The sequence below is a fragment of the Acomys minous genome, assembly GCF_964271855.1.
Source record: "Acomys minous genome assembly, chromosome: 14".
NCBI classification, from domain to species: Eukaryota; Metazoa; Chordata; class Mammalia; order Rodentia; family Muridae; genus Acomys; species Acomys minous.
This window is the reverse complement of record NC_140496.1, coordinates 48,540,585-48,564,726: the sequence shown is the minus strand read 5'-3', so window position 1 is coordinate 48,564,726 and position 24,142 is coordinate 48,540,585. Positions and strand designations below refer to the sequence as shown.

The following is a 24,142-nucleotide window of genomic DNA, read 5'->3' as shown; positions in this document are numbered from 1 at the left end:
AAAACCAAAACCAACCAACCAACCAAACAAACAAACAAAAACCAAACCAAACCAAACCAAAAACAAAAAAATCACAAGACAACAAAAGCCAATTAGGATCATTAAACTGCATTATCGTAACTTTGTCCTTTGACAAACTCAGTGTTTACCAAAGTATTCTCTTTTTTTCTTTAAAGGTTTATTTATTATTATGTATACAGTGCTCTGCCTGCATTTACAAGTTCAGGACAGAAAAGAACGTCAGATCACACTGCAGATGGTTGTGAGCCACCATGTGGTTGCTGGGAATTGAACTCAGGACCTCTGGAAGAACAGACACTCTTAATCACTGAGCCATCTCTCCAGCCCCTCTCTTTTTTTCCTCATTAATACAGTATTTGTTTGTCTTCTCTCTGTCAAGCTCGGAGCTGAGCACTGCCCCAAGACTTCCAGGGGAGGGACAGGAAAAGCAGCATACAGCGCAGACAGGACACAAAAGAACTGTGGGAGGATGGCTAGGAGGATGAGAAAGGCCACCAGTAGGCAAAAGAGCCCCTTGGCCTCTTGAGAGGGCAAAGGCCAGAATTGTGTAGAAGAGTTGTTGCTTCCGGGAAGAGTTCCTGGCCCAGCCAGTGATGAGGCTCCCGAAACAGGCCCAGTCCTGCCCCGGAGCCAGCCACCGAACTGTAGCAGCTCCAGCCCCCGTGAACTGGGATCCACCAAATCCACTCTTCCTCTGTTTCCTTTCAGAAAAGAGCAGGCCTGCTAGGGCCATCAACCAAACATGGCATAACAAGTTACAATAAGATTAGGCCCTACCTTCATATTACGGCATGAGGCAACCCAGTAGGGAGGAAAGGGTCCCAAGAGCAGCCGAAAGAGTTAGAGACGCCAGGCATGGTGGCACATGTCTATAATCCCAGCACTTGGGAAGCAGAGGCAGGCTGATCTCTGTGAGTTAAAGGTCAGCCTGGTCTACAAAGTGTCCTGTAGTGCAGGACAGCTAGGACTACAGGAGAAACCCTGTCTCAAAAAAGAAAGAAAGAAAAGGAAAGGAACAAAAAAATATTCACAGAGAAATCCTGTCTCCAAAACAAAACAAAATGTTACATGTAGAATGTTGGTGGCTTCTATAACAACATTGTTCAAAAGGTTTAAAAGATCAATTAAATTGCTCTGGTATACTAATTCTTATCAAAGGAACTTTTCTTTAGGTACATTGCACGGGTTAACAGGATGATAATCTAAAAACATAGGTCAAAAAACAAAAAAAAAAAAAAGGCAAAAGAACTCTTACCAATGTAGTGTGTGACACACACGGATACTTTAACTTTGTTTTCTTCATAGTGCTATTAACAGATTCGTGTAGCTGCTCAGCACTGGGAAGCCAATATTGGGGAGATGGGTGGAATGCCACAAAGGGCCTGAAATGATGGGTGCAGAGCTTCGACTTAGGGAAGTCAAGGGTGCAAGGTGCTTTGCAAGTAGGGAAAGCTGAGAGTAGGGACAGTGTTGAGGAAGGAAGCATGCTGACCAGGGTTGTGTAATTAAAGCAATGTAACTAAAACAAAAGGAGGAACGTTTTGGAGGATAAAAGGAACTGATCTTTTATTCAGTAATTGATTAGGTGAAGTTAGCAAAGGAAGTAACTGAAGATGAGGAAGCTATTGTTTGGAGTATGCATGGCTAGAAAGAGACTTACGCTTTCAGCCATTATAACTATTAACATCTATTGATTATGGAAAGCAATGGGTGTCCCTGTGGCATTTTCATTTACCTGTCTATTGTGTGTGCCCTCTTGCCCTTCCCAACCCAGACACCTGTGGATATCATGCATGCCCTTCTGCCCTCTGCATACCCATGTGTTTTTCTTCCTTCCTTCCTTCTTTCCTTCCTTCCTTCCTTCTTTTTTTTTTTTTTTTTTTTTTTTTAGACAGAGATTCGCTGTGTAACCTTGGCTATCCTGGAACTCTCTTTGTAGACCCGGCTGGCCTCGAAACTGCCTCTGCGGGAACGAAAGGCGTGTGCCACCATGCCTGCTTTCCGGTTTCTAACATACCTTATCGTTCTTTTACAGTGGGTCCTGCTGTGTTTCCCGGGCTGTCCTCAGATTTCTAGGTCTCAAACTATCTTTGTACTTAGCCTTCCTACTACTTAGAACAGGCAGCACTGCTTTAAGCCTCTGTTTTTGGAGTAATGTTTTACATAGCAATAAATTGGCAGAATATACAATTATTCAGAGCAGTGCCTCTGCTTCTGGCCCATCTTTAAATATTTCTGTTTTATATATTCTTTAAAGATCTTTTTTTTTCTTTTTTATTTTTTTGAGACAGGGTTTCTCTGGGTAGCCCTAGCTATTCTAGGGCTCTCTTTGTAGAGCAGGCTGGCCATGAACTCAGAGATTCGTCTGCTTCTGCTTCCCGAGTGCTGGGGTTAAAGATGTGTGCCACCACACCTGGTTTAAGAAATTTCTTAAATCTAGGTTGTAGAAATGGCTCCTCAGGCAAAGGTGCTTGCCAACACTGAGTCTGATGACCTGAGTTCATTTCCCAGAATCCATGAAGTAAAAGCGGAGAGCCAATTCCTTTAACATGTCCCCTGACTTCTATAGCCATGCTTTGGAAGATACGTTGCCTTGCTCCATGCTTCTTCTTCTCCTCCTCCTCCTCCTCCTTCTTAGATTTATTTATTTATTATTTATACAGTACTCTATCCACATGTACACCTGCACACCAGAAGATGGCACCAGATCTCATTATAGATGGTTAGGAGCCACCATGTGGTTGCTGGAAACTGAACTCAAGACCTTTGGAAGAACAGACAGTGCTTTATGCTTCTTTATTTGGCTTAGGATCAGTTATTTCAGTGTAATGAACGGCCTTCAAATTTAGAAGCTTAAAGTATGGCATCCTTGGGTCAGAAATCTGGGCATGGCTTAGTCAGAGGACTGGACAAATTAAGATGCAGCAAAATGTTTTTCTGTTTTCTTTTCTTTTCTTTTCTTTCTTTCTTTCTTTTTTTTTTTTTTTTTTTTTTTTGGTTTTTCGAGACAGGGTTGCAGCAAAATGTTTTTAAGATTTCACAGTAGGCTGGGCAGTGGTGGTACACACATTTAATCCTAGCACTTGGGAGGCAGAGGCAGGTGGATTTCTGTCTCAAAAAACCAAAAAGAAAAAAAAAATTTCAAGCAGGGCCCAGTGGTGTAGGCACATTCTCCCTGCCCACATCCCTAGTAAATAATGTTGAATTTTTGTTTGTTTGTTTTTCAAGACAGGGTTTCCCTGTGTAACCCTGGCTGTCCTGGACTCACTTTATAGACTACGGCTGTCCTTGAACTCACAGAGATCTACCTGCCCCTGCCTCCAGATTGCTGGGATTATAGGTGTGTGCCAAGGCAGCCGGCTTTTTTTTTTTTTAAGAGAATCTCTACTTTTCAAACTGAAGCTGCTCTTGTTGAAGTCCTAACCCTGCATGTGAGCCAGGTTCTTGCAGCAGTGTTCGGCCTGGCTGGCTTCTGTGACTCCACACGGCGACACATTCTGACCTGTTCTCTCTATGCAGTGCTCCCCTTTACTAAGTCACTCACAGCCCTTGTCCTCAGTGCTTTAGACACCAGGATTGCTAGCTATTTCACACGTGTACCAGGACAGCTAGCTATCTCACACGTGTACCAGGACAGCTAGCTATCTCACACGTGTACCAAGATAGCTAGCTATTTCACCCGTGTACCAGGACAGCTAGCTATCTCACACGTGTACCAGGACAGCTAGCTATCTCACACGTGTACCAGGACAGCTAGCTATCTCACACGTGTACCAGGACAGCTAGCTATCTCACACGTGTACCAGGACAGCTAGCTATCTCACACGTGTACCAGGACAGCTAGCTATCTCACACGTGTACCAGGACAGCTAGCTATCTCACACGTGTACCAGGAAAGCTAGCTATTTCACATGTGTACCAGGATAGCTAGCTATCTCACATGTGTACCAGGACAGCTAGCTATTTCACACGTGTACCAGGACAGCTAGCTATCTCACACGTGTACCAGGATTGCTAGCTATTTCATATGTGTACCAGGATAGCTAGCTATCTCACACGTGTACCAGGATAGCTATCTCACACGTGTACCAGGATAGCTATTTCACACGTGTACCAGGATAGCTAGCTATCTCACACGTGTACCAGGATAGCTATCTCACACGTGTACCAGGATAGCTATTTCACACGTGTACCAGGATAGCTAGCTATCTCACACATGTACCAGGATAGCTATCTCACACGTGTACCAGGATAGCTATTTCACACGTGTACCAGGATAGCTAGCTATCTCACACATGTACCAGGATAGCTATCTCACATGTGTACCAGGATAGCTATTTCACACGTGTACCAGGATAGCTAGCTATCTCACACATGTACCAGGATAGCTAGCTATCTCACACGTGTACCAGGATAGCTATTTCACACGTGTACCAGGATAGCTAGCTATCTCACACGTGTACCAGGATAGCTAGCTATCTCACACGTGTACCAGGATAGCTAGCTATCTCACACGTGTACCAGGATAGCTATTTCACACGCGTACCAGGATAGCTAGCTATCTCACACGTGTACCAGGATAGCTAGCTATCTCACACGTGTACCAGGATAGCTAGCTATCTCACACGTGTACCAGGATAGCTAGCTATTTCACACGTGTACCAGGATAGCTAGCTATTTCACACGTGTACCAGGATAGCTAGCTATCTCACACGTGTACCAGGATAGCTAGCTATCTCATATGTGTACCAGGATAGCTAGCTATTTCACACGTGTACCAGGATAGCTAGCTATTTCACATGTGTCCAGCCTAAGCTCCTTCACTTATCTCCTGACTCACCTTCTTGGCACCACAGATGTACAACAGGAATCTCAAACCACCCAAGACCAAAACAGAGCTCATGATTTTCTTAGAAATCTGTTGTTTGAATATTTAACTCCAGTTTTAGAATCTTAAACCAATAGAGCAAAAGTTCCAGTCACCAAACTAAATCTGTTAACCAACTTAACAGAAAAAGTCACAAATAATCAAGATTATACACAATTAGCTGGGTGGTGGCACAGGCCATTAGTCCCTGCACTAGGGGAAAAAGAGATAGAAGGATCTCTGTGAGTTCAAAACCAGCCTCGTATGAGGTCCAGGATAGTCACGACATAGGGAGACCAACTCTCCAAAGAGTTGATAGTTTTGTGAGCTGCAAGTGACTCAGTAGTAGAGCCCTTGTAAGAAAGCCTAGCAAGGGAGAACTCCTGGTCAAGAGAACAGACTTTCTGGTGAGAGTGAGTACATATGCAACTTTCTAGTTGGGTCACCGGGCCAAGGGAATGCCCAACAAGGTGGGTTTACTTTAATCCAAGCTAGAGAGACAAGGGGGATAATAATTTTTTTTAATGAGATGCTGTGTTTTTCTCCCCCTAGAATTCCCACCCCATCCCAGTACCTATCCGGTACCATGAGGCTGCCATGAAGTTTGCTGAGTCAGAAAGGTGCAACCTTTCCTTTTTTTTTTTTTTTTTTTTTTTTGAGGTAGTTTTGCTTGCTGGCCTGGTGCTTAGTATGCCTTTTCTGATACTGTGGGGTTCCTTGCTTTTCTGAAGGGCCCCCCTCTCTGCCTTTGGTTGCCATGTGATAGACATTCATGCTACAACTCAAATGGGGTGGTCTTGCCCCCTCTCCTTCATCCGCCTCAGGGCAGCTGCTGAGACTTACATCCCGCCCACCCTGAGCTTCTTCATAGGAACACTAATAAACTGTTCTAGAGCTTCCATTTGAGCTCATCCTTAAATTCTCTTATTAATGAGACTAAGAACCTCAAGAGGGAAGCCAGACTTTTTAGGAATCATCTGGCAGCCACGAAGACACCCCCCCCCCAAATTCTGGTAACAGCTTTATAAAGGAAAAAAAAAGTGCATAATGTAAAATGTGGGCTACATGTGGTTGCTCATACCTGCAAACCCAGCATTTGGGAGACTGAGGCAGGGGAACAATTTTGAGTTTGAGGCAAGCTTGTGGTAGAGAGACTCTGTCTCAAAAACCCAAGCGAAACTATGCCCCTTTACCAATATGAGTGTGCAGATGCATTCACCATTATAATCTACCCATGGTATATTTTATATAGTAATATATGAAGGATACGGAGAATTTTCCATTCCTAAGACCTAATCAATCACAGCAAATCTAGCCATAGTGTTCACTCAAGGAATGTTTTTCTAAGTAAGCCATCCCCTTACCCCGTAGATGTGTGCACTGTAGAGAGGGAGATGGGGGTCAAACTAGCCTTGCAAGCTGCCTTCAGTGGTTTTGTCCAGAATGGATGGAGAGAGGTTAGGGAGTTTGAAACATGACGATTATCCTCTAACTGGAAACAGAAAAAAGCTTTAAGGAGGAGATATTTGTGCAGGAACTTAATGGTTTGGTGGGACTGGATTTGAACTCATGGAAATAGAAGAACATTCCTGGAAAGGAAAACATTTAGAAAAGGCACCAAGGCAGGTAACCTCACCTCACACCCGGAAGAATGTAGCTTAGGCTACATTGGAATAAGGGGTGGCTTAATTTTAATTTTTTTTTCAAGACAGGGTTTCTTTTTTTTTTTTTTTGATTTTTCGAGACAGGGTTACTGTGTTTAGTCTTGGCTGTCCTAGACTCACTTTGTAGATCAGGCTGGCCTCAAACTCACAGCAATCCACCTGCCTCTGCTTCCCGACTGCTGGGATTAAAGGCATGTGTCACCACGCCTGACTTGACAGGGTTTCTTTGTGTTGTCCATGGCTGTCCTGGACTTACTTTATAGACCAAGCTGGCCTCAAATTTAGAGATCCACCTGCTGCTGCCTCCCCAAATGCTGGAATTTTTGGTTATTGGCATGTGCCACTGCACCTGGCTAAAGAGATTTTTTTTTTGTTGTTCTGTTTTGATTTTGGTTTTTCGAGACAGAGTATCTATATGTAACTCTGGCTGTAAGGAAGTGATTTTATTTATTGTATATGAGTGCTCTATTTGCATGTACACCTACATGCCAGAGGAGGGCATTAGATCACATTACAGATGGTTGTTAGCCACCATATGGTTGCTGGGAAGTGAATTCAGGACCTCTGGAAGAACAGACAGTGCCCTTAACTGCTGAGCCATCTCTCCAGCCCAGGAGGCAATTTTATTTTAATTAATTAATTTATTTATATTTTTCAAGACAGGGTTTCTCTGTGTAGCCTTGGCTGTCCTAGACCAGGCTGGCCTCCAGTTTACAGTGATTCACCTGCCTCTGCCTCCCTAGTGCTGGGCTTAAACATGTGCCCCACCACTTCTGGGTCAGGTGATTTTAAATTGAAGAAAATACAGAACCATTGAAGATCTTGGAGTACACTGTGCCACAGTCCTAGAAAATGGATGAATCCTCAGATGATGGTAGTTACCTCGTGTTCCACGTTATGTACTGAGCTTATGTATCATTCTTAAATGGAAGCTCAACCCTACTGGGATGGTATCAGGAAGCAGGGCCTTTGGGAAATAACTACATCATAAAGATCAAATCCTCAGAAATGATATGAGTCATTAAAATAGGTCTCAGAGCATTTACTAGCTCCCTGTTACAATGTAAGGGCATTGGGGAGAATACAGCCACCTATGCATTAGGAAGCAGGTCCCCCCTAGATGTGGGACCTGTACTGGCATGCACTTGGACTTCCTGGGTTCTAAAACTGAGAAACAAGGCTGGACAAGGTGGCCCATACCTTTAATCCCAACACTTGGGGAGGCCAAGGTAGAGTGTCAACAAAGAGTGCAGGAGAGCCAAGGCTACACAGAGACACCCTGTCTTGGAAAACAAAGAAACCCGAGAAACAAATGTTTGCGCTCCACTTGTGTTACAGCAGGCCAGGAGACTGAGGCGCTTTGTTAGGATACTCTTCTGCACATTCCACCTCTAGCAACTTGACTGTGGCGCTCTGAACAAGCTTGGCTCCCATCGATTCATGTGTTCGAATGCCTGCCCACAGGGAGTGGCACTGTATAGGTGTGGCCTTGTTGGAGGAAGTGCGTCATTGTGTATGTGGGCTTTGAGGTCGACCAGCGGACCAGTGCAGAATCTAGTCTCCTCCTGCCTGCTTTTGGATTAAGATGTAGAACTCTCAGCTCCTTCTCCAGCACAGTGTCTGCCTGCACGCTGCCATGCTTCCTACCATGACAATAGCGGACTAAACCTCTGAAACTAAGCCAGCCCCAGTTAAATGCTTTCCTTTATATGAGTTGTCTTGGCCATGGTTTTACTTCAGAACTGGAAAACCCTAAGACAGAAGTTGATACCAGGGACGTGGGTATTGCTGTGATCGGCCTGACCATGCTTTTGTTTAGAGGTATATGGATTTTGGGACTTTAACTCAGTTCCAGGTTGTTATAGACCACTGATATCATTGCCTCCTAAACTTTGCCGCCACCCCCCCCCCACCCCCCACAGGGTTTCTCTGTGTACCCTTAGCTGTCCTGGACTCATTCTGTAGACCAGGCTTGCCTCCAACTCACAGCACTCCACCTGCGTCTGCCTCCCTAGTGCTGGGATTAAAGTTGTGCACCACCAAGCCCGGCTGACTCCTAAATGTTTGTTTTTTTCTGAGACAGGGTTTCTCTGTGTAACAGCTCTGGCTGTCCTGAAATTTGCTCTGTAGACCAGGCTGGCCTCGAACTCACAGAGACAGGCCTGCCTCTGTCTCCCAAGTGCTGGGATTACAGGCCTGCACCACATTACCTGGCCTACACCTGAATTTCTAAGGGACATTTCAACACTGTTTCACCTGAATTCTGCATCCCTTTGTTTCTTACGTATTTTTGAATGATATCAACATCCACCTGCGCTGATGGACTTAGCTATACTTTAGGAGTCATCTTTGATTTGTTTTTCCCTCACTCACCTGAATCCAATCTAGCACTAAGTACTGTACCATAACTGGTACCATCAGTGCTCAGTTCTCCTTGGCCTGTATCCTGTCATGCCGTTCACATCTCTCCCTTCTGTATCTTTATAATGTCTTCCCTTCACGTATGTCCTGTGCTTGCCCTAATGACTTCGTTTTAACTCACCTATCTGGAGCTTAGTTCCAAGTGAGGTCACATTTGGAAGTACTAAAGGCTAGACCTTTTAGTGTATCTCCTTTGAGACACTCATGTAGCCTGTAACACCCACACCATCAGAAGGGTTTCATAAATGAAACGGCTAGCCATGGTAGTGCACACATTTAATCCCAGCACTCAGGAGGCAGAGGTAGGCGGATCTCAGTGAGTTCAAGGTCAGTCTGGTTTACAAAGGAAGTTCCAGGACAGCCAGGACTCCACAGAGAAACCTTGTCTCAGCCCCTTCCCCCAACACTGATGTGTATGAATGTCTAGGACGGAAGTCTCAGTCTCAGTCAGTTAGTCAGTCAGTCAATCTGTCTGTCTGTCTGTCTCTCTCCCTAAAATCAAACAAAACCAAACCCAAGCCAGCCAGCTAGCCAACCAATCAAAGGAAGGCAGGAGGCTAGAGAGTGAGAACCAGACTGCTTCCTCCTAAGAGAGGCTCGGTGGTCATGGCTGAGCATGAGGCTGGAAGGGCAGAGCACCTAGGGATGCAGGCAGCTGTAAAGGCAATTCTCTCTAAGAACCTTCAGAAAGAGCCCTACTGGCAGGTTGATTTGGGTACACTGGCATGCACTTGGACTTTTAGGATTCATACCTGTAAAAAAAATAAGCCTGGATATAGTGATTTATAGTGATTTGTTACAGTGTCAATAGAAAGGCAATGCACACGACAGAGCCATTGCTACTTTAGCACTTTCCCACCCAGACTGCACAGTGTTCTAGTTCAAGTACTTACCTGATGATACAGCATGGTGAGCTTGTTCTGTGGCTGGAGTCTCTGCTACCAGGGCTCTGCTATGGACTGGATACTTGTAAGTCTCCTTCCAAATAGGCATCTTTTTTGTTTTTTTGAGACAGGGTCTCTGTGTAGCCTTGGCTGTCCTGGACTCGCTTTGTAGACCAGAGTGGTTTTGAACTCAGAGATCAGCCTTCCTCTGCCTCCCAGAGTGCTTGGATTAAAGGTGTGCGCTACCACTCCCAGCTCACAAATTGGCATCTTTAGATCACCGCTCCCCAGTGTGGCGCTGTTCAGATGGTGGGCTTTTGGACATGGGCAGGTCACTAAAGTGAAACTGTCTTAGGAAGAGGCACAGACATCTGCTTTTCTTCATTCTGTTATATGAGAACATAGCAAGATGCTCACTTGCAAGCTAGCAAGTGGAAGCCTCATCAAGACAGTTCTCCAGGAGTGAGATGTACAAGTTTATTACTGAAGTCACCCAGTCTGCTACCTGAACTGATGCCTGCAAAAGCCATACTCTTATGTTTTCTTAGTATTGCTTGTTGTCTGTTATTAGAACTTGAGGAAAACTGAATCATGTCTTATCTTTCACCGTGTAAACTCAGTATTTTATATTAGTGCCTGATACACAGCAGAAATGCAACAAATATTTGCCAAATACGTGAATGTGTGGCCATTTATTTATTCCATGTAAGGAAGTGCACATGCAACACGCCACTGAACCCCAGGCCCATGGGGTAGAATTCCTACTATTTTATCAAATATAGTAGCCCAGGCCTATAGGGTTCTGGCAATCATTGTTTATCAATATTATGAAAAGAAAATGAACTATTAAAAAATTGAAATAGCCAGTGTAAAACATGACGTTTAAAATAGAAACTGGCTGGGCAGTACAGACCTGTAATCCCAGTTACTCAGGAGGCTGGGAGCAGGATTCCAAGCTCAAGGGCTGAGCTACCTAGTGAGATGTTGCCTCAAAATTTAAATAAATTATAAATAAATAAAAAGATTTATCCCCAGTACAAGCACACTCATCTAAACCAACACTTACTAAGGAGGCAATCTGTTAGAATGTGGCAGTTAGATAAATGTTTGGTCCCAAAGCTAGTCTGAGTGACATGCCTGATGCCCATGGACAACTGTCCATGTGCTCCAAATTCCTGGGAAAGATCTGACCTGCTGTTTTCCTGTTCACTGTCCCTTAGAGGAGGTGACAGGCAATTGAGTGTTCCTGTGTATACTAGCAATTCTTGCAGGAACTGCTGCTTAAGCTCCATTGACTTATTAATTTTTTCCTGAACTATGTGTCTAGACTGGATGACTTCTACAAGGATGTCTTGAGCAAAAGTGGGCAGGTTATGTGTTAGCTTAAAAATCCTCCAATTTTTAATTTTTATAGGATCTGTTGACGAAACCCAAACCTTTTATGGTAATGTAAGTTCTCACACTATCCATACCCTACCCAGCTCCCCACAAGCCTTTCCCATCCCTGGCTAGTTCACTCACAGAAGCTCCTCCTTACCTGTGCGTTCTCCCACAGACCTGTCCATCCTCCAGCTCTCAGGGTTGCTTTCTCCAGACAAGGTGACTTTTAATATCCCGTTCTTTCCACACGTCACCACTGGTTGGCATTTAGTTTGTGTGTGGTATGCATGCTGGCATGGGTCTGTGTAGGCCAGGGGATTCCGGGTGGCTTCCACAGTTGCTCTCCCTGGGAGGCTGGCCGCGGCAGCCAGGGCTGAGTTGGTAGTCCAGCTGGCTAGTTTGCCCCAGGGCTACATCCCCCGCCACCACCAAAGCAATGGGATTACAGGAAAATGGCCGTAGCTCTCACCCATTTACTTGGGTTTTGGGTCCTTGAACTCCAATTCTCTCATTTGAGCAGCAAACTTTACGCCCACCGTGCCATTGTCCCAGCCTGTTGTCCTCATTTGATAAGCTCCCAGAGGTGAGCTTCACTACTGAGTACACAGCACCCAACTGGTGCCTGGCATACTGGTAGAGGCACATTTTCCTCACCAAATACCTGTGATGGTTTGCTCTTGTCCTCTCAAACTGCACGGAAACAAACCCCAAATCCCTGTTATTAGTGAGCCTCTGGGAGGGAACTATAGTTAGCACACAGGTGGGGCAACCATGTGGCCAGAGCCTTTGCCCTACACAACTCCCTTAATGTTTGGGTGCAGCTTGAGGCAATGACCAGAGACTGGTACTAGGTTCCTAGACTTTCGTCTTCAGAACCATGAGACAAACTTAACTTATAAATCTCAGGTTTACTTTTATCCACTTTTTGGGCAGGCCCCTATGTAGCTGAGGCACTGCAATCTCACAAGTGCTAGCTAGGGTTACACCATCCTCAGGAGTTCAGGCTCAGTTTATGTGCTACTAGAGATTGAACACAAGCTTTCCTCTGGCTGGGCTATGTCTCCAGTCCTAATGAAAGGCACTCTTTTATGAGGGTCCAAAAGAATAGTTACTGAGTAAATAACCCATTTTCCTGCTTTTATGTGTCCATTTTTGCTTGAATGCAGATGAGGTGATGCAGGAGAAAAGCCTTAAAAAAAAAAAAAAAAAAAAAAAAAAAAGAAAGGCAGCCTGAGTGATGAATGCACCTATCTTTGCCTTGGGGAAATGTGGCAGAGGATCACTGTTTGAAGACAGCCTAGGCTAGAGTAAAACCCTCTTCTGGTACACAGGCACATCTATGCACGTGCATATGCGCGTACACGCCCCCACCCCTTAATTAAAAAAAAACAAAACAAAACAAACCAGGCTTGGTAGTGGTGCATGCCTGTAATCTCAGCACTTAGGGAGGCAGAGGCAGGCAGATCTGAGTTCTAGGCCAGCCTGGCCTCAAAGTGAGTCCAGGACAGTCAGGGCTACATGGAGAAACCGTGTCTCAAACAAAACAAAAAAAACCCCACCACCACCAAAACAACACCTAAGATGGAGAAGGAAAGCCAGGCGTGGCGGCACACACCTTAATTTCAGCACTGAGGAGGCAGCAGGTGGATCTATCTAGTTCAAGGACAGCCAGGTTTGCAGAGTTCCAGGTTGGCCAAGGCTACACAGGTAAACCTTCTACCAAAAACAAAACAAAACAAGCCACTACCAAAAAAGTAAATAAAATAAAAATAAAGACTACAAAATGGGAGAGGGAAAGGGAAGCTCTTTAAGATTCCCTAGACATGTCAGGAAAGAAAAATAGCTTTATGCATCTGCCTTCTTGCCTCTGGGTGAGCAGCCCTCGCTAAGTGTCTGCTCAGGATTTTCAAAGACGACACCTGGGGATCCTGGAGTAAAACACCACCACCACGCTCTTCTATTTCTAATAGTTAGCTTATCTAAATAGGAAGGTTGAGTTAACTTTTGAGACACCAAAGAACGTCTTAAAGCTCTAACAATTGCTCACCTCATTTTCTGGGGCGGGGGCAGGGGTGGGGCGGGCGGAAAGAAAAAGAAAAAAAGAATCAAGACAGGAAATTGCCTTTAGGGACACTTTTACTTGGAAAATTACAACACTAGTACAAGTCTTACACATTTAACATTTGCTTGTTGAAAGCAATTCATAATATCAAAATTAATCATGTTTTACTTTTTCCTCACAAGAACACAAAAATGATGAAGGGGAACTTAAAACAGAAAAATTTAAAAAGGTAACACAACTTTTCTCTTAGTAGTCCTTGGGTAGTTACGACAGAAGACTTTCCATCTTTTGTTTCTTTGAATGAAGACCTTGATCCAAAGTCTTGTTTGTTTCTAGTACCTGCTTCTGCCTCCCCCTCTATCAGAGCGGCTTCCTCCACGGCCACCTCCTCTTGGTGCTCCGCGGCTTGAACTGCTGTAGGAATCACGTGGAGGAGGGTACCCCCTTTCCATAGAAGGGGGAAGCCCCCGGTCTTGTCTGCCAACGCGATCACGGCCACTTGAGTAGAGATCACTTCTGCTGCTTGAGTAACTGTCTCGACTTCCACCGTAGCCATCACGGGAGCTGCTGTAATCATCATAGCGACTGCTTCCTCCGTAAGACGGCGGGGGCCCTCGTGTCGGAGGTGCACTGCGTGAGTTACCATAGCTCTCATAGGAATCTCTGTAGGAACCTCCACTTGGATGATCTGAATAGTCACGATCCCGACCATAGCCATCTCTATCACCATAGCCTCTGGATGGATAGTCATCACGTGAGCTGGAATGACTGTAATCACGGTAAGTATAATCTCTCGGCGGTGGTGCATAATCTCTGGTATCACGAGAGCTTGGGTAATCTCGGCTTGAGTAGCTGTCTTTCGTAGAATATCCATCATCTCTTGGGGACAAATACACATCTCTACGCGATGGCAGGGGCTCCCTTCGTGGCGGGCCTCCGTAGCTGTCTCTTCCACGAGATACCGGGGCTCTTCCTCCCATTCCGCTGCTGCTTCGAACTGGTCCTGAAGGCGTAGATCTCTTAGGTGGCGGACCCCCGCTTCGTGGTGGTGGTCCTCTTTTTACTGGAAGTGGTCCCCTGGAAGAACTCATGTTAAAGTTCATGGAATAACCACCGTCATCCATGTATCCGCCACGTGAAGGGGGTCCTCTGGTTCCCCCACTTCCTCCTCGGAGACCTCTGGGTGGGCCTCGGCTTCTTGGAGGCGGAGGTGGTCCACGTCTGCCACTTTCAAACGATGGTTTGGTAGCCTGCTCCACCTTGATGGCTTTTCCATCCAAGGACTTTCCATTCATATCTCTAGCTGCATCTTTAGCATCTGCTGGGCTTTCAAAGGTAACGAAAGCAAATCCTCTTGATTTGTTGGTTTCACGGTCTTTCATCAAAAGTATCTCCACTATCCGTCCATACTTGCCAAACACCGCTTCAAGGGCCTTCTCGTTTGTTTCTGTATTAAGCCCACCAATGAAGAGCTTCCCTGGGCGATCTGCCTCAACCATCTTTCCTTCCAGCTGGTAAGAGTTGGAGGGGACTTTGAAGGTTTCAAGCTCCTACAAGCTCGCCGAATTCACCCTCCAAGTAGCTCACCGGTGACAGCTGCTGGGTCTCAGAACAGAACAGAAAAGCCGCTAGGACTACTGCACACGAGCACCTGTGAATATTATTGTATTAGTTTCCTCAGGCTGCTGTAACAACGGACTATAAAAGGCTGGGGCAAGAGTTTCAAAACATTGATTTTCTCATCGTTCAGGAAGTTATTAAGTATGAAGGTCAGTTTTCTTCTGGAAGCCCGAACAAACATCTGTACCATGATTCCCTCCTAGCTGCTAGTGGTAGCCAGTAATTCGTAGACTGCTTTGGTTTACAGTTATCTCAGTCCAGTTCCTGCTTCCATCTTTACAAGGTGCTTACCCGCCGCCTACTCTCACGCATACCTTTATACGACACTCTTAAAGAGCCTTAGCTAATCATACCTATGCACATCTGATTTCTAAAGTCGCACTCTGAGGTTTCAGGAAAACATGCCTTTTACGGGGGACATCACTGAACAGTTACTTAATTTGGAGAAAGGATATGTGCTCATATAATTAATCTACAAAAAGAAAAACGGGAATGTTAAAGATGGATGCACAGACTAAAGTATATAATATGGAGGGGACGGTGATGCCAAACCAGGCGGAGCCCGGAGGGTCCCTCCAGGACCCTAAGGCGGGAATCTAGGGAACACAGGGCCCTCCAACACCTCGATTTTGGACTTTCTTCTGCAAAAGTAAAACAACAAATGTCTATTGTCTGAGTGCATCCAGTTTCAGGGGGCGGTGGTATAATTTGTTATAGCAGCCCTAGCAAACCAATACAGTCCTCGACAATACAGTTCACAATTGCTAAACTATCTTTCTATGAATTAAGATTCTGTTCTAAACAGATCAAAATCTTTAGAACCTGTGAGCAGACAGACTTACTTAAGTGAGCACCTTCTGTGATGACCTCTTAATTTGAGAGTTTTCGATGACTGAGGTAGATTTTTTTTTTCCTTTTGAACCGAGAAAATGATTTAAGTTTACTTCCTAAAACTCCACTTACCTTGAGAATGTTTTATAATACGCTTTTTTAAAATCACGTTTCACGTACTTCTTTTGCCTGGCAAATTGTTTTAATGTCTGCCTATTAAAAGTTCTTTTTAATCTTGAGATTAGCTTTTCTTCATGCTGCCTGATGTTTAATTACCCGGCAGTGGGGGGCCGTGCAACTGAGAACTGATAGCACAACTGCTTAAAGCAGCTTAAGTTTTTTGGATTGCGAGTCATGTCAGCAAGATAAAGTTAAAAAAGAGCAAATTGCACGCCGAGTCTCTTTGAAGCTTTGAATGCATTCAGAATGAAAAGTCTGGTACAATCTCTTTCGAACGTTACGTTCCATAGTAAACTATTCAAGTAGCTGATACCAGGCTGCTTCAAAAAATGTCCCACAATACTTTGTTCCTTTCTTTCTTTGGGTGCATAAAGAGGAAGGGTTGATGCTCGGAAGACCATTCGTGAAACTATGTCATAGGTTCGCCAGAAAGCAACGCGAGCAACCGGGGGGGTCGGCCATCAGCACCTCCAACCCTGCATCTCGACCCTCACTGCTTTTGTTCTGAGTTCCCGGGCCCCTCTCGGTTGTCCTGTTGGCTTTTAGTGGTTCGGCTCGAGGGGGGGGGGGTCAGGCTAAGGCCCGCACCACGCGGCCTCCGGAATCGCCCGCCCACGCGCAGCACACGGGTGGGGAGGAGCCTGGGACGCTCACTCACCGCCCCCCCGGGAAGATTTGCCCCATCCCGGCCGTCCTCCCCACTCCCCGGGTGGGTTTGGGCCGGGGAGGCGGTCGGGTAGAAAGGCCCGGGCAGGCCACCGACCTGGCGGGAAGGCCCGACCCGCCTTCCCCAACCTTCCCGCCGCCGCCGCCGCTGAGGTAAGGCGCGGGGCCCGCCGTCCCGGACGCCTGCTCCGCCACCGATTTTCAACCTACCCCCGGGGGCTAACGCTTCCCCAACTAGGAAGCCGCTTTCCCGCGCCGGTCCGCCACACGCGTCTGCCGCCGCCGCTCCCGCCGAGAACCAGAGGCCGCGAATGGCTTCCCCTCCCCCCACGCAACGTCAACGCGACGTCGGTCGTCGTCGTAATGCCCCGAGGACGCGCGCCACCTGAAACGCCGGCAGCGGCGCGCGCGCGCGCGCGCGCACAGCCGCCGCCGCCGCTGAGAAGCCAGGTTATCTAGCCCGGTGCACGCCGCGCGTCTCTCGGGCTCAGGATAGAGCGAGACACGCTTTCTGCCGAGGATGTTCCGGAGCTCGAGAGGCCGCCATTATAGCTTTACGGCGGCGGCACCCACGATGAGGCTGGGCGTCTGGGGAGCCTCATTCTTCTCTCCCACCACGGGCCTCCCCAAGCTTACCCACGTATGCATGGCAGCGGGTCCTGTTAGCGCAACCGGTGACTGGTCTCCCCATCCATCCTCCTCGCTCGCCCGGTGTGCCAGCGCCCTATGTCCCTCGCACCCGAGTCCTCGGCCCCGGTGCGCGTCTATTAGGAGGCGCGTGGTAGTGATGGCGGCGCTCAGTGAGGCTTTCCTGTCACTGGATACTACTACTCCCAGCCCGCCTCGGAGCCGCCCGAACCACCCCTCGGTCTTTAGTTTACGAGTGGCAATTTGACTTGCTCTGCTGCATGTCTGGAGGGACTGAGGAAAGTGTGGAGACGCCCCGGGCATTCAGGGATCGTAGCTTGGAAAGCAAGCCAGCCAAACAAATAAACAGAACCCACCCACCCTAACAAATATGAGGCTGCTGGAGAGGGTGAGGAAAGAATGGTTCATGGTCGGGATTGTGGTGGCGATCGGCGCCGCTAAGCTGGAGCCCTCGGTCGGAGTGAACGGGGGTAAGTGTCACACCTCCGCCGGCTGTAGCGCGCCGGGTCCCACTTCTGAACTCATCTGCGACTCCCCGAGGGGCGACCGCCCCGGCTGCGGTGGGGGGACCTCTGCCCTTGGAACGCCCAGACCAGCCGGGTGTGCTCTCCCGGGGGGGGGGGGTGCTTTCACAGATTTCCCTCATTTGTTAGCCCAGAAGGGGACTAAGAAAGGGGCAGAGGGATTGGCGTGCAGGTGCGAGCAATCAATGACTTGTGCTCGGTGCCGGGAGTGAGGTTACCGAAAATGAAACTTACTCCTCTGGTTGGTTCCCAGAGTAGCATCTCATCCCAAGGGACTTTAGGGTGCCAGGAGTTCCTTATCTGTCCTGGAGTGGACCTCGTTATCAGGGCTATTTCCGACTCCTCCCTTTTGCACCTTAAAACAAAACAGAACAACAAACATAAAAAAAAAGGCTTTTGGAGATGGGTGGGGAAAGGCTGTTGGAGAGAGCGGGGGTAGGGGGGTGGGGGAGGGGGGGCAGGAACACCCTTGCCCCAAACTTCCAATTTTTATGGCTCATATGTTGGAGAGCCATAGTGTGTAGTAGTAGTTACTGACACTCCAAAACTCCCACTTCGACTGACACGTTGCACTCTTTACTTACAGGACAGTACTTCCGTGTGCTGCCGGGACGCCGCTGGCTCAGCAGCAGTCTTAACAGTTGCAGACTGTGTTAAACTATGCACAGTGTATGTTTTGGCAAGGAAGTGTGGATGGGTCAAAACCCCACTCAGACCCCTGAATACTAGGAGCTTTGTAATGTGGCCTGTGGACACTGTGTCGTTGGCCTTTAATACCCCTTCCCTTCAGACAACCTTGCCCAGCTCTTCATAGATATTAATTGAATTTCTTTAGTTCGTTTGTTTTTGACCTTGGGTGTTAGGTTCCAAGTTTATTGACAGACTGAATACATAAATCATGCAGTGGGTCAACTCAGCTAAAGACACACAGGATCTTTCAAGTAGGAGGTGCCCATGTGGGTATTTCAAAGTATACCTTCTCGTTTAAAACCTTACAGAAGTGAATGAGTGGCCTCTCAGAATAGTAAGTAGCTCTTTCTAACCCCGTCGATAGCTTCTCCTTGTAGAAGTAGCTTCTGGATCCTTTGAATGGAGTTATTTAAACAGTGACCGTGGACATTTTTTTCCTTATAAGTTTGACATATTTAAAATTTTAAATGTAAATATAGTATGTATAGCTGTCACCACAGCCCTACCATTTATCCGTCTGAAGAGTTAGTTTTAAATACAGCCTTTCTGTGAGCTTTGGGGAAACTATGAATTTTGGGGTTTTGCATTTTGGAGCAGTGAGATGCGAATGGGGTTCTGGTGTCTTTGAGGTGACCCACAGTGCACACTGTACTGGTTACAGCATTTGGCGCTAGGTTTCTTTATTTGCTCAGCTTTGAGGTGAACTTCCTGGTGAGGTGTTGGCTGTACTCTTCAGGGCTGGGCTTTGTCAAATATCTTTTCCTCTGAGTATCCCGGGTAGTGTGTGGACGGAAAGGTTGCTGCATGCTGGATCAGTTCTCCGCTCTGGCAGATGCAAGATGGATTCTGTGATCTGCGTTGCTCACTTAGACTCTACTTACTGAACTTTTGCACACTATTGTGTTTTAGAAATACTGTCCCATTTTTCAACCATCCTTATGCAGTTAATACAGGATCCCCCCCCCCATCATAAAACTGTAGAAGCATGCCACTTCATTTTTAAATTTTTATTTATTTATTTATTTTCAAGACAGGGTTTCTCTGTGTGTTGCCCTGGCTTTCCTGGATTCAGTCTGTAGACCAGGCTGGCCTCGAACTCACAGAGATCTGCCTGCTTCTGCCTGCCTGAGTGCTGGGATGACAGGCGTGTGCCACTGCATCTGGGACCAGTTTATTTTTTGGTTGGAATACTAGGGGGTGAACCCAGGGCCGTGGCACACACAAACCACACCCTCATCAAGCCCCTCCCCCATAGCCCCCCTCCACGCCTGCGCAGTGTTTCTTTTATAGAAGTTGAGGCCTGAAGCCAGGCACCACGTCAGAGATGAGTTTAGGGAGGAGTGGAGACCAGAGCTTTCTCTTACGGTAACAATGGCAGTATCTATAATAATGGTTGTGGTGGTGGTGGTGGTGGTGGGGCGAATAATTACTATAAAGAGAAGGCCCTGTGGAGTAAAGACCTTTCTGTACTCCACTTTTTGGTCCAGAGGTATGGGAATCAGGAGCCAGGAGGAAGCTGGGTGAAGGGCACCAGAGCCTAAGCAGAATCCCGGAAAATCAGACTCTGGAGACCAGACTTTATTGGTCAGTGTGTAAGCCTTTAACAGGTTAAAAGGCCAATCAGATCCCATGCTAGCCTCAGGCACTAATAGCAGTCAGTCAGGTTGGTGTAGCTATGAGGAAGTGTGTGTGTGTGTGTGTGTGTGTGTGTGTGTGTGTGGCGGGGGTGTGGGGGTGGGGAGGTGGGGGTGGGAAGGTGGGGGCGTCGTCGGCAGGGAGAGCTCAAGGTCACCTCAGGAGACAAAAGGGAAGCAGTCACCACCCTGGCCTCGGGCTCGGATCCATTTTGAGACCAGGGACTAGTGGATCAACACCGTGTGCAGTGCATCAGGACCGTTTGAGGAGTCTTAGGAGCGGTTGATGCCCCACTCGCCTTTCTTTGTGGGCCTCCAAAAGTCTTATCTCCACACTCCTCCCAGAGGCGCAGGGCAACATCAGCTACACCTTAGGCAACAGCTATCCAGGTGTTTGATCTAGGGCCCTCCCTGTGTAAAAGTTACCTGTCTTCAGAAGAGTCAAACCATCGCACATTTCTGTGGAGGCTGTGAGGTGGAGAGCCTGTGTGCTCTGTGACCATTGCAACTGGTGGTGCCACCTGGAAAGTCTGTTGATAAGAACAGAACTTTAAACAGTGTCTAGCAACACTTTCAATGCACCCCTCAACAACAAAAATGAAAGAACAGGGGCATAAGTGTCACTGAAAATATTTCTCTCATATACTTCTTTCTTTGTCTTTTTTCTCGAGACAGAGCTTCCCTGTGTAGCCCTGGCTGTTCTGGAATTTGCTCTGTACACTGCCACCTCCCAGCTTATATATTTCTTATAGTTCCCTAAAGCATTTCTTTTAGTTAACAGCTTTGCACACTGGAAATGTGATAAAAAAAAAACTTATTCATTCATTCATTCATTCATTTGAGACTGGGTCTCTTTACAGAACCCTGGCTTTTCTGGAACTTGTTGTATAGACCAGGCTGGCCTCAACTCCAGGGAGCAGCCTGCTGTCCCAGGTGTTAAGACTAAATGTGTGCACCACCGTGCCTGGTTGGAAATGTGACTTTAAAAAGTTTAGTCAATTAATTAATTGTGAGTCTGTGTACATCTGTGAGTTTGTGTGCTGTGTATGGAGATCGGAGGAGAAAGCACAGATCTCAGTTCTTCCCTTATACCATGTGGGTTCAATGGGCTGAACTCAAGTTTTCGTGCTTGGTGGCAAGCAGCTCTGCCCGCTAAACCATCTTGTCAGACTGAATGCGATCTTTGAAGATGCATCCACAATAATACACTCTCTGAAACATTTCTTCATCTTATTTATTTATTACATTGTTTTAGGACAAAGTCTCATTTAGTGTAGCCCTGGTTGGCCTGAAACTCACTTTGTAGACCTGGGCAGCCCCAACTCACACTCGGATTTGCCTTCCTCTGCCTCCCGAGTGCTGGGATTAAAGGCTTAGCCCTTCCTCCCTTCTTAAAGAGAAGTATGCTTGTTTTTAATTTTACTTTGTTTGTTTTTTGAGATGGGATTTCTCTGTGTAGTCTTGGCTGTTCTAGCCTTGCTTTGTAGACCAGGCTGGCCTCGTCATTTTACTTTTAAGATACTTACTGCACCTTTATCTGCTTTCATACTTTGATGACTAAACTTGGTTTATTTTCCTTGTTTTGTTTTATCCACGCTGTGTTGAGTCCAGCTTTGTACATGACACTTTACTTACCTCCCCAACCCCCTCCAGCTACGTGACCGTTTTACAACCCCCTCCCCACCCCACAGTCAATTGGTAAATTAATCTGGAAGGAAATTGATGCACATAGTTCCTAGTAAACAAGTTGAATAACCTTCCAGGTGGGAAGAAGTGTACTGGGGATTATGTAGATTAACTCATTCTTAGTTCACTTTGCATTTCCTTAAAAAATAGGGAACAAGAGCTGGGTGGTGGTGGCGGAGGCGGTGCCTGCCTGTAATCCCAGCACTCTGGAGGCAGAGACAGGCAGATTGCTGTGAGTTCGAGGCCAGCCTGGTCTACAAAGCGAGTCCAGGACAGCCAAGGCTACACAGAGAAACCCTGTCTCGAAAAACAAAAAACAAGCAAACAAGCAAAAATATAGAACAAGATTGAAAACAAAAAGCCATGGTGGACATAATTTTGTAGGTTTGAGGTACTGCTAATGTGGTCCACTGTGGCCCAGGGAAGCCATGAACCCCTGGGAGCCTTTGAGCTCGGGGCGGTTCAACACTGTGATCTTCATCTTGCTAAAAGATAGTTGTGCTTCTGTGTGAGTGTGAAAGGAAGCTGTCCTGCCTACCTGTGTCTCCGGTTATTAATGAATCCTACTTGGGAAACTTGTCTTTCCGTTGTTGTTGTTGTTGTTGTTATTACTATTATTATTATTATTATTTTGGTTTTTTGAGACAAGGTTTCTCTGTGTAGCTTTGGCTATCCTGGACTCACTTTGTAGACCAGGCTGGCCTCGAACTCACAGCAGTCCACCTGCCTCTGCCTCCCAAGTGCTGGGATTAAAGGTGTGCCTACCACACTGGGCCTTTAATTCACGTTAAGCAGGTGCTCCCTGTGTAGCCCTGGCTGGCCTTCTCACAGAGACCCACCTGCCTTTTCTAGGATTGAAAGCTTGTGCCCCTGCCCTGCAGTCTGGGAATGTTTTCTATGGTGCTTGGTGGGGGGATTGATTAAGATGACAGTGGCTTCTGTGGGATGTCCCCAGTTCCTTCAGCATTCCAGGAGAGTTTCTTCTTTCTTCTGGGCGAGGCAGGCTAGATAGCACACGCCCTTAATCCTGTTGTTAGGGAGGCAGAAGCAGGCAGATCTCTGAGTTGGAGGCCATCCTGGGTCTTCAGAGTGAGTTAGTTCCAGGACACTCAAGAGACCATGTCTCAAAAAACCAAACAGTAACAACAAAATAATAAGAATGGGTGTTAGAGGTCAAAATGGCTTCATTTTCTTTTCTTTTTTTTTTTTTTTTTGTTTTTTTTTTTTGTTTTGTTTTGGTTTTTTGAGACAGGGTCTCTCTATGTAGCCTTGGCTGCTCTGGACTCGCTTTGTAGACCAGGCTGACCTTGAACTCACAGCGATCTGCCTGCCTCTGCCTCAAGTGCTGGGATTAAAGGTGTGCGCCACCACGCCTGGCGGCTTCATTTTCTTATTGGCCTATTTTCTTTTGATTGTGTGAGTCGTTCCGTTTTTTTTGTTTGTTTTTTTTTTTTCGAGGCAGGGTTTCTCTGTGTAGCCTTGGCTGTCCTGGACTCTCTTTGTAGACCAGGCTGGCCTCGAACTCACAGCGATCCGCCTGCCTCTGCCTCCCAAGTGCTGGGATTAAAGGCATGGGCCACCACACCTGGCCCTCTGTTCCGTTTTTTTGTACCTCTTTTTTAGAAATGTATGTCACAAATGGAATGCTTTTCTAGCTTGTCCCTGTGCGCTCTGCTTTCCCAGTCTCAGGGAAATGCTGGGTATTAATGCTAGATACACAAAATTTTTTATTACACTGTTTGAAGAGACTTTCATTTCTTTTATTTGCTGTTGTCTTACAAATGCCTAAGATATACTGGTGGCTTAACAAGTGTTTGTTGAATGAATAAATAATGATTTCTTTCAAAGTTTGATCATCTATCCATATGTTTTTTGTTTTTTGTTTTTTGTTTTCCAAGACAGGGTTTCTCTTGGTAACAGCCCTGGCTGTCTTGGAACTTGCACTGTAGACCAGGCTGACCTCGAACTCAAAGATCCACCTGCCTCTGTCTCCCAAGTGCTGGGATTAAAGCATGTGCCACCACTGCCCAGCTCATCTGTCCATAAATTGAAAATATCAATAGAAATGGTGGAGAGTTTTGGGACTCGGTGATTGTGTTATTTGTTGTACACACACACACACACACACACACACACACACACACACTATCGATGTGTGTATGATCGTGATCCTGTTATATGATTTGAAGCAAACTGGTTTAGCAAGAATTTGTATAAGAAATACATCAGAATGACAGAATTTATTCTCTCCCAGTTCTGTAGGCCAGAGTCCAAGCACAGGCTGTTCTCCAAATACTCTGGGCAGTTGCTTTTCTTTGCTTCTTGTAGTCCGTGGTGTTTACTCTGCCTTTCCTTAGGATATAG

At 46.5% G+C, this 24,142-nt stretch overlaps 2 protein-coding genes across 11 annotated transcripts in view; one reads left to right on the top strand and one right to left on the bottom strand.

The window, feature by feature from the left end:
* Window positions 1-13,385: 13,385 nt before the first annotated feature.
* LOC311583723 (RNA binding motif protein, X-linked-like-1) lies at window positions 13,386-16,946 on the bottom strand. Of its 3 annotated transcripts, none has more exons than XM_084757530.1 (2): window positions 16,807-16,946; window positions 13,386-14,950 (listed from the first exon to the last, which is right to left on the bottom strand). In XM_084757530.1, exon 2 carries the CDS (start codon window positions 14,796-14,798, stop codon window positions 13,632-13,634), a length of 1,167 nt encoding a protein of 388 aa, XP_084613656.1. In that variant the 5' UTR covers window positions 14,799-14,950; window positions 16,807-16,946; the 3' UTR covers window positions 13,386-13,631. The 3 variants fall into 3 exon arrangements, with proteins under 3 accessions (XP_084613656.1, XP_084613658.1, XP_084613657.1); XM_084757532.1 differs by having other exon boundaries at window positions 13,386-14,904; window positions 16,807-16,911; XM_084757531.1 differs by lacking the exon at window positions 16,807-16,946 and adding an exon at window positions 15,883-16,517.
* Window positions 16,947-17,109: 163 nt separating this feature from the next.
* The window catches only part of SLC10A7 (solute carrier family 10 member 7), a 229,376-nt gene continuing 222,343 nt past the window's right edge, over window positions 17,110-24,142 (top strand). For all 8 annotated transcript variants that reach the window (XM_084757534.1, XM_084757533.1, XM_084757535.1 and 5 more), the window contains exon 1: window positions 17,110-17,714. In XM_084757534.1, coding sequence (XP_084613660.1) covers window positions 17,615-17,714 — 100 coding nt within the window. In that variant the 5' untranslated portion in view covers window positions 17,110-17,614. The remainder of the gene's footprint in view (window positions 17,715-24,142) is intronic.

Excerpts from the sequence above, each read along its gene's own strand:
- LOC311583723 (XM_084757530.1), bottom strand. The coding sequence starts at position 14,798 with ATGGTTGAGGCAGATCGCCCAGGGAAGCTCTTCATTGGTGGGCTTAAT.